At 35.4% G+C, this 10585-nt stretch overlaps 1 protein-coding gene across 1 annotated transcript; it reads right to left on the reverse strand.

Annotated features, from left to right (window-relative positions):
• Window positions 1-567: 567 nt before the first annotated feature.
• LOC133032761 (uncharacterized) lies at window positions 568-10099 on the reverse strand. The gene is made up of 18 exons (XM_061107103.1): window positions 9265-10099; window positions 8945-9016; window positions 8388-8458; window positions 8163-8262; window positions 7975-8073; window positions 7604-7730; window positions 6269-6402; window positions 6117-6176; window positions 5658-5893; window positions 4604-5033; window positions 4131-4454; window positions 3417-4019; window positions 3113-3286; window positions 2540-2770; window positions 2177-2460; window positions 1291-1578; window positions 1049-1171; window positions 568-926 (listed from the first exon to the last, which is right to left on the reverse strand). The coding sequence occupies exons 1-18, from the start codon at window positions 9538-9540 to the stop codon at window positions 794-796; spliced, it is 3765 nt and encodes a 1254-aa protein (XP_060963086.1). The 5' UTR covers window positions 9541-10099; the 3' UTR covers window positions 568-793.
• Between the last annotated feature and the right edge of the window lie 486 nt (window positions 10100-10585).

The following is a 10585-nucleotide window of genomic DNA, read 5'->3' on the forward strand; positions in this document are numbered from 1 at the left end:
ATATAATATTTTAGTATAAATTAAAGTTTAACATAGTATTATACAAAAATATGATATATAATCCAATTCAATATAATACAATACAATACAATACGACCTAATACGGCGTTCCAAACGAGTCCTTAATGAACTCACGAAGTCATGGTACTTGATAATTTTTAGTAACAAATTTGAGAAAATAATACATAAACACAGAACAAATCTGATCATCGAGCATACACCTTGAGATAAAGCTACCAAATTATATTGAAAAAGAAAAAATATATATAAAAATTCATATAAAATACACCAAATATTTTGTAGGCAACTAAAAAAAATATATATTCTTGTATAAACATACCTCTAGAAACGTTTAATTTATACAAACCTATTCCATCAAATTACAATATATTTATATATATAGGTAGCCAAAACAAAACACCCTAAACCTTAATACATTACTTACATTGTCTCAAACGATCATAATAATAATAATAATAGCAAGCACGAAACAATTTTGAGAAAATTAAATGAGTCTTTGAAAGAGGCAAATTTCAACCGAGTGAGATGCAAAAAATGCAAGATAGGTGAGAGCACAAAAGAAAACCTTAAGGTGATATTTGGCAATGTATGTTTCATGTTTTGCTTGCTTTGCTTTGCTAGTGCTATGAATTTGGGTGAAGTTTTAAGAGAAGAAAGAGGCGTAGGATTAAAAAGAAAACAAGTAAATGCATGGCTCGCTAGAGGTTGGTTACAAATAGTGGCTATTAATGGGATTTATTCTGTACAAATTATAAAAGAAAGAAATAAAAAATCACTTGTCAATTCTTAGGTTAGTACACATATGTCCGAGTTCAGGCCTTGCATCCATCCATGAGGTGAATGTCGTATCGGCTCCTTTAGTGCAATAGAGGTAGGATCTAAATGTCACCAGGAAAAAATAGCGCCTGCACACATCGGCAAATCATTCATTCATTCATATACACATCATTATCGCACTTTATCACTTTTAACTTTCATCTCATAATAGATATCATCTTCATTTACTGAAAATACGCAAATTAAATACCTTAAAGCCTTGATACCCATGTCCATTAAGTACGCTCCCTGCTCATCATCCAAAACCGGAAACTTCTCCAGTTCCTTGCTATAGTGAAAGATATCATCTCTCAAGTGTCCAGCACCTGCACACCTATTTACATTGAACAAAGAAATTAAGCTAAGCCTGCTTCACCAGTCACCTCAACTCCAAACAATCACTGCAAACTTCTATTTTATTGAACATACAAGCTTCTCTTAAGACTTTCTTACCTTTCAATCACAAGGTCAGCATCTACTTTGCTTTCTGGACCGTACACCAGAACTCTTGTAAGGCTTAATATATCACGGTAATCGCCCATTCTGAGAGTTTCTTCATTAGATGCCCGACTAGGCAACTCCTTGTCAGCATTGTTTAACTGGTGCATACTACTACCCAAGGATGTTTGAACTTCTGAAGAAAAGGTTGCCTGAGCACTAAGTCTAATACAAATAATTGCCATGGCATATGCCACTCCTCCAAAGCCTGTGTGCGATACAAAAAGGTAACACCCTGCAGAACTATTAAAAACGATTGTTTTAAGAACTGAGAGGATACATTTGCCAATGTGAATATCCAAGAAAAGAAAGACAAAATAATCTACGCAAAAGGAAGACTTAGTGATCCATCACAGAGAACATCCTGGATGGTTGAAGAGTTTCTATCAATTTATAGTGTGTTTGGTAGGAGAAAAATATGAAAGGAAGGAAAGGAGTGGGGTTTATTAGATGAACTTGGTGTATATTGGGTAGGAAATAGGGAGAAGAATGAACCAATTTTCAACTCCTCCAAATTAGAGAGATTTTATGAAGAAATGACCATAATTGTTCAAATGAACCTTCCCATCCCCCAATTCCACCTCTCCTTCCTACCAAACAAATGGAGAATGTTTGATCTTTCCTTCTTCTACCCATACAAAACACAAGAATGTATGATTTTCTCCTTCATGCTCTATTTCTTTCCCTTCGCACCATACCTCTTCTTCCTTTCTATCTTTTCTCCCCCAAATATATCCTTATGGACTAGGAAAAATAATCAAGCCCCACATACAATTTAGCATATAATAAGCATGTTATTAGACTATCACAGAGCTGAAAGTATTTAGGATCGGATACTTACTCATCTATACAGTTCTGGATTGCATCTACATCAGACGATAATGCCTCCCTCTCTCTTGTTAATGGAATTCTCCTATACGTAATATTATAACCATCTTCCTTCAAAGAAGCATATACCTCTGCAGGAGTCTTCACATCATCTGCAAAGATGTTTTCCCAATATCCTATGACACTGGATTGATTCAATGTTGGGTTATATTCTTCACGATGTAAAAGTATCCGACCACCTGACAGTCTAACTTCAGACAATATGTCTTCTTTTAATCGTTCTTCCATGTGTTCCACCTGCATTAGATTGCAAAAAATTGGAACTATATTTGCAATATGACTACTAGACAAAATGAGAAAAGTTTTGATGACGTACCACAGAGCCAGTTATTCCAACGTGCTTGAGTGTATCAACGGGCTTATTAAGCTCCCTGAGTACAAAAGGTGTTCCATTAATGTAAACAACTGCCTCTTCTCTCAAATCAGTTAATATCACTTTTTCTGCAGCAGACCCTTTCAATTTGGGCTTGGCACCTAGATATGTTAGCATTTCTTTGGCACCAGCAATTGTTGGAGTTGCCATACTGTACACAGGGTATCCATCCACCTGTAGAAAATGGAAGTTACGACTTTACAGCACAAAAGTCCCGTTATCTATGAAATCTAATCTTACAATGATCACATGATAAGCTGTTCGTAAAAAAACTTCATGTATATAATGTTCTAGAGTTCTCTGGTCCAATTGGCAGCTAGTAAATCGCTCTTTAATGAAATATTTAACTCTGCCTCCATAACATTAAATTTACTGTCCTGTACTTGTCCAATCCGGCAACACAATGACTAAAGATACTTCACTGTAATGACTCAAGAGATGGAACTATGGAATTACCATATGACTTTGACAGCATAATAATCATAAGATGTTTGAAACACATCCATGTAAACTTACCTTGTAAACATGTGGTGCACCATGGATCTGTATGTTGCTAGAAGTTCTCTGACCAGGAAAGAAATACATTTTAAGTATAGAGCCTTTCCCTAAAACCGAACCATTTCGCGTCTTTACAATTGCCTCCATAACTGCATCACCATTTTGGGACTCATAAGGTGCTCTCAGTTCCTCCTAAATGAAAAAAAAAATGAGGGTACATATCCATGCCCGTAAAAGGAAATATTGTAAGAAAAAAGGAAATGTTGCAAGCTAAGAAAAATAGTAAGTCTCAAGTTTGCTAGTCCAAGAAAGAAGGAATTACAGGAACTGTGAAGAATCTTCCAGGCCTTAATCTTATGCTCCATTTCATTGCTTGAACCTCTGATCTTTGATGCAACCACTCCTTAAATGTCATCCTGGATTCTCCTTGTCCACAAAATCCATCAAATGCTTCACTACCCAAGTATGCTGCAAAAGTAATTAAACGGAAGTACCGTTCCAAGTACTCAGCACCGCGGTTTAGTGCTACCCTCCTTACCCTTGGTTCAACATGCTGTTGATTGAAAACTTTTCGGTACTGAAGAACAGCTTGGCGTATGTTCTGCAAAGCCGAACATCTATCTATAATAGCATCCAAGGCTTCACGGCATTCCACTCCATTATCAAATAATCTTGTTATTTTCCACAATAATAAGATATCATTTATGCCAAAACTTCTACCTTGGTCCTTTTCAATTCTTACTTTTGCAACACTAGAAGTTGATGGAACAACATTTTCTCCAGTCTCTTCACCACTGGAGGTTCCACCATCCTCCTCTTCATGGGTCATACTATCAAGCAAAATTTTAATAGGCCTACCATGATCAATTCGAAGTTTCAAAAGGCAAGCTATTACGGTGCCAGTGGTTGTCCTTCCTCTGCCCATCTGTAAATTTTAATAATGTTCAGAAAAAGACAAAGTACAGTACATAGAATTGCGAATTCATTTAACATTTAAAATGCACAATTCATCACAGTAAGAATGAAAAATGTTAACCTGGCAATTGAAAACAAAAGCAGTATCCTTGGAAGACGAAGCAATATTCATTGCCAAAGTGTCAAAGTCTGAACTTTTTGGAGCTTTACCATCAGTAATAGGTACACGCGCATATTTAATAGGAAAACCATCAGCCTCTAAGCATTTAAAAACCTCAAGTGGAGTCTGAATAGCATCGATATTTACATGTTCCCAAGCATCAAATATTTGTCCATCATTTGTTTCATGAATAACCATTATGGCACCACCATAACGTTCAGCTTCTCTGAGGATATCTTCTTTCAGTCGAGCTTCCATTCTTTCCACTCTCTCACGATCAATGCCCTGAAAGAAGACATCCTAATTTTACTTTCCCCAAAAATGGACATAGACAGTTAGGGAAAACATCTCCCTACATTCTAGACTAGCAGCAATAATGTAGATTACACATTTGAATATGTATACATATTATATATGCCACAAATAAAAATTACCGAGTATTCAAGCATGTTTTTGTATGGTCTTTCAACCTCACGGAGCACAAATGGTTTTCCATTTATGTAAATAACCGGTTCCTCTCTCATATTGTGCCAAAGAACTGGACAACCACTTTTCGAGCCACCAATTCTTTGTATCACAGATCGTATTCCATCGATAGTTGGATTTGCTACTCCATAAACTGGAAAGCCAGGAACTTCCCGGAAATTAGGGGCACCCTCAACTCTTTCAGGTAAGTGTTGGTTTTGACAACCTGGGCAATGATCACTTTTCAGAACAGTTTGGCTGCCTAAAACCTCACCATTTCGTGATGCAGCAACTATACCCATCTCAGAAGGACGACCATCAGTAGATTCAGCAATCTTCATGAGGGATGGCTTCAAACTTGAATACCCAAGTGCACCCATTGGATCTCTCCTAAGCAGTCTGAAAGAGCACCAGATTGCAGAAATATTATTAATGACCAAAAATTCCAACAATAATAATGCCTAAGATATGACCTAGTTCGTTTGTTTGTCAAAAAAAAATGAAGAAGAGGGTATTAACTAGTTCATCATGAATTGGGAGAGGAAAAAAGAGGCAACATCACATATGGAAATCCGCTAGATAATCTTCATATATTTTTTATCCTTACTGTTTCGCTTTCTTGAAATAAGATATATTCTACTTTTCAATATGAAAGATTGCAATGCCTATAAGTTGTTCTAGAAACACAAATATATACCATTATTTTGACCCTCAATTAGCATCAAATTCCTGAAGAAAATAATCACCTTAAATCCTAAGAACCCTGGCTAATCTAACCTTCTACAGGTGCACTTTCATCCGAATGTAGTCATATACCTCAACATTATTGGAGGTTTTTAATAAAATATACACAATGCTCAGAATTTCTCTATGGTGATGAGTCTGATGACTCAAAACAGTCAGTTGGGATCAATGATAAAAGTAAAAGGAAAAGCAATAAGCGACGAAACCAGTTGGGATCACATTCAATGTCTGCCATATTGTCAACTTTATTAAATTAGATATGATAAGAACTTTTAATACCTGCGAAGAATGCTATAGAGTTCTGGTCTCGCTCTCATCCAGTCAGCAAAATTGCTATTACCAACAGATTTAGATTGAAGGGCTGATTTCTCTGAATGAATGTAGACGGCAAAGCATATAAGAAAGTAGTATCTCTCAAGATACTCCACAAAAAATGAAAGCAACGCCTCTCTTTTCATTTCATCTGGTTGACGTAAAATGCTATTGCGATAAGTGGCAATTGCCTCACGCAAGTTCTGTAAAATTTCAACAAATGGTTTCATGAGTTCAACAGACTTTTAATTTTAAAAGAGCTTATATATAAATGTATATGTATACCTATATAAATATTTTCTGGCAAGAAATGGATGAAAGAGATTTCTTGGAAAAATCAGATAATTTGAGATAATCTCCCATTAAATAGATGTTTATAAAGCAAACTGAAGTCAAAGGGTGCAGCATGGGATTGAAGAGTTATACCTGCATGGAGGCACACTTGTCTATGACTTTATCTACTTGCCTTTTCCCTTCAAGGCCACCCTAAAACATGAATTAATAATGAAATTTTTCAAAAAGTATTAATTTTTCAGCTTTTTTAATTAAAAAAAAAATTAAGAAAAGATTTTAAGTACCTCTAATACCCTAACCAGGCTTCTTATGACACCATATTCCCCTCTACGAAGTGCTTCTTCTGTGTTTGGAAAGTTGTCAGTGGCACTAGCAACAGCATCTGAAACTCTACCAATTGAATTGGATCTTGGAATACCTATTTATGCAAAAAGACTAAGAATGAGAAGCTAACATCATCAAAGCAACTGACTAGAGTGTCGTGCCGTTGCCAAATGCCAATAACAACAGAAGAAAGTGGGAAAAATATACAATATGTTAAAACTATAAATATGAGCGATCCAGCAAAAACTTATTAATAATATCAGTAAGACATCTGTTGTTGATTGAATGTAAACATGTTTGAAAATTTGCTTTCCAAGCCATCACATTACTATTACTGATCCAAAAGAAAAAGTCTCATTTAGAGCTTGAAAATCAATCCTTACCTTTGTCCTAGTTTGTTCAGAAATAATTATTTATTGTGGATACATGTACACTCAAAGGCAGGGAAGACTACCACTTAACTGCTCAATCCCAAATTATACATCAGAGGTAGAAGAGATTATTAGGCAAAATATTGGTAGAATGGTCTGGTATTTTAGATATTTCTCCCTCCACAACTATGATCTAAGAAACATACAGACATGAAATTTCAATATGCCACATCAAATGCTAATTGTGGCATGTTAAAAACCTTACAAAAGGAATAGAATTCTTCACGGCTACGTAGCTTAGATACTGATCCAATACTAAATTACTTGTGATGCGACCAAAGAACTATTTGGCATTGTTCCAATCTAATTTGACGTCTAATGTCATCTCAGTGTTTGAAAAAATGTTGAAGAAACATAGAAACAACACTCAGACTTCCCCAAGGCATGCAGCACTCGCTAGTTTTTATATTCAGATAACCAATCTTTCACTGATCTTATATATTACACGATTCTCCCTCTTGTTGTTATACTTATACTTCAAATAAAGGGCCCTTAACCCCCTGATCATTATGATCTATTTCACAATTATGACTGGACAAGTAACAAACAAGCTATTGTGAGTGCTCTTAGTATCAGTATTCTGCAATGCACCAACAATAGGCTTTCTCCTGCTTTAATGTTACATTTTGTGGAATTAATATTATTAGCAAGCATAAAGTGAAAATTAACAGATTATTGAAAGTAACAATGAGAATAACCAGGTTAACAAGACAAGTTTTTCTAAAGATATTTGTAACATGATGTCAAATAATGTAAATACACAACATTAAAAGTCATATGCACATTCATTGTTCATTGTATTGATGAATAATGATTATTCCAAATATTGAAAGTAAAAAAGAGTATAGAAAGCAGGAATGCTACCAGAAGATCCTATTCTGTTGAGATAAACTAAAGTTGCAATCACCATCCCAGTTGTAGTCCGCCCACGTCCCATTTGACAATTAAATATAATCTTTGTATTTATATCAGCTTGAGAAATTTTATGAACCTAGGAATAAAAAGTGAAAATTAGAGACAAATGTAAATGTATTACCACAGAAAGACTTGAAAGAAGTGTTTGTCATGACAAATTACAGTCTGCTCATATAAACTCGTTCTTATTATCTGGTTGTTATTATTTGAGTAGAAACTAAGAGTTGTGAACACTTTTAAGTGACATGTAGGTCTTAAGTATTGTCTACGACAGAACACTTAGGCAAGCTAAAAGGAGGATTCTTCCCATTTCAACTCACCAAAATATCAAAATCCAACTCCTTGGGAGATTTTTCATCAGTTATAGGAACACGCTCATAGTCAACTAGGTATCTGTCTACTTGTAATTCCTTGTACACCTAAAGGAAAGAAAACAAGTTGAGTTATCAAAACAAAATATATTTTTCTTTCTTAACCCCTTCTTATGAATAACATACAGTAGAGATACCTCTAGTGGTGTCTTCACAAAATCACGAGATACTGGTTCCCATTGGTCCACCATCTGGCCATCTGGCAATTCATCGGTGACAAGGATCTTGTTTCCATATCTGGGATGTCAGATGTGCAAACAAATTTATCTCTCATTCAAATGAAAAGGTAAAGAACTGTACAAACAGTCACCATATTTTTGGGAGGGGCTGGTTATAACACAATGCAGCAAAGGAAAATATACCTCGCAGCTTCCATGAGGATGTCTTCTTTCAGTCGAGCCTCCATTTGTTCAACCCTTTCCCTATTGATTCCCTTATTCAATATAAAAGGCCATAAGCAAGTTTAAAACAGACAGATGTTATTAGCACAAATACGTGAATTCTTGCAGTATAGTATAAAATTTATGAATCTATTTTTAGAAAAATTAAACATCCAAATAATCCTCCTAACTAAACCAAATGTGATGGGCCCTGGTTCAGGAACAAGTTTCAAAACTGAACTACATTTTGAGAGCAGAAGTATCAGCTTATTCTGAGGTGGGGAGCTACTATAATACCGACATTACTACTGAGTTAAGGATGATATTCATATGGAGGTATGCATCTTCCTTTCAAAAATAGAAGTATTTGCAAAATGCCCAGAAGATATGTGATTGTTTAGCTTAACATATAGCCTTAAAGATGTTGTATTGGAGTTCATGAATGAAGAGGCAAAAACTTTTGGAGTTTAGAAACATGGGAGTAAAACATAATGTTCAAATTGCAAGTATAAAAATAAAACTAGACTTTATCAACATACCGTATATTCCAGGTTTGAGAAAGGCCTTTCCACATCACGCAATACAAAAGGGCGTCCGTTAATGTACACTACCTGTTTGAAGAAAAGAAAGAACATTTCTTTTTAACATGAAAATTTATTTGGTTGGGAACAATCACTTGTACTAGTAGGCTATCTGGTCTGAAATCTTTTGCATGGTCAAAGCATCAAAATGCTCGTGAGTCCAAAATTTAGGTTGGTTGAACTTGAAAACGAAGCTAAAATGAAATAGACCAGGGAAATCGAAATTGGCTAAAGAAATTAAAGAACCTAATAAGTAATGGATCTGTGTATGAATTTACCGGCTCCTCGCGAAGGTTAATCCAAAGAACTTGAGCTTCCTTTCCATGAATGTGGTTGAGAACATTCCGGATCCCATCCATGGTGGGAATTGCAACACCATGTACATGTAAAGATTCGGCCTGACGGTAGTTTGGAGCGCCATCGATTTGAGGAGACAATCGTTTGTTCTGGCATCCAGGAAAGTGGTCGCTTTTCAGAATCGTCTTCTTCCCAAGCACTGATCCTCCCCTAAGCTTCATAACTTGCTCCGGCTCTTTCGCCGCAATAGACGACATGTCGTTTTGCGTATGTACGACTAGCTCCGCACTACTACTACTACTACAACTGATGCAGCTGCCGTGTCTGTATATATATATATATATATATATATATATAATGTCGTGTTCTCAACAGCTTTCTCAGAGACAAAAAGAGACGATTTTTATTGGGTGGGTGGTAGAAACAAGCTTCAGTGGTTTGCGTGTGTGTGTATGTATTGTAATTGGTATTATTATATATATGTGTGAGTGTGGATAAGAGAGGAATTTTTGTAAGGAAAATGGAAATGTGTAATTAAGAGAAGAGTGAGGGTGAGGAGGGAGAAGAGCTTCAATCTATTCCTTCCTGACATCACAACGTGAAAAGCATGCGCTGTTAGCTTTTGCTTTTATTATTTCTTTATTTAATTAACTTGCTTAACTACCCATAAACATAATGCGCACACTGATGACTGCATATACATATTCAATCTTCCTTTCTTCTCTCTTTCCTCTCTTCTCTCTTTCCTTCCAAGTTCCCCCTTTTGGAACATGGCTCTTATCCTCTCTGCCAGGCCAGGTCCGGTTTCAGTACCGCTCCCAAAATTTGTACTTTTTTGGTTTATTAGGAAACAAAAATGAGTGGCAAAGTAAAAACCTGGAAAGGTAATATTAACAGTAATAGTAATAAAATAGGATATGTTGTTTATTTTTGGAATGCTAATAAAAATCAGTGTATTGCAAAAAAGAATATCCTCAATTTTTATGGTGCTAGGAGGAGGGAATAAAATAAGGGTATAAGAGTAATTTTAATTTTTAGAGTGGTGATTACTTTAGCATAATGGTAATTATATTGTATTTTTTTTTATTAAAACTTGTCATTTTATTAAGAAATTATTACATAAAAAAAAAAATTGACACTTTATTTACAAAAGTATTTCCATAATGGACAACATTTATACTTTTTATGCGATTTTAATTACCAAAATACCTCTAACACTATTACTTACACAATCAGACGATGGTTGCAGAATAGTTGCGCAGTGGTTGCATCAGATGAAAGTTTCAATCAGACGATGATTGC

The sequence above is a fragment of the Cannabis sativa genome, chromosome X (genome assembly GCF_029168945.1).
Source record: "Cannabis sativa cultivar Pink pepper isolate KNU-18-1 chromosome X, ASM2916894v1, whole genome shotgun sequence".
Taxonomy (NCBI): domain Eukaryota; kingdom Viridiplantae; phylum Streptophyta; class Magnoliopsida; order Rosales; family Cannabaceae; genus Cannabis; species Cannabis sativa.

Coding starts and splice junctions, on each gene's coding strand:
- LOC133032761 (XM_061107103.1), bottom strand. CDS start 9,540: ATGTCGTCTATTGCGGCGAAAGAGCCGGAGCAAGTTATGAAGCTTAGG. Junction 2,461..2,539: donor TTGGAATAACTGGCTCTGTG/GTACGTCATCAA, acceptor AATCTAATGCAG/GTGGAACACATGGAAGAACG. Junction 1,172..1,290: donor GCTGACCTTGTGATTGAAAG/GTAAGAAAGTCT, acceptor CAATGTAAATAG/GTGTGCAGGTGCTGGACACT.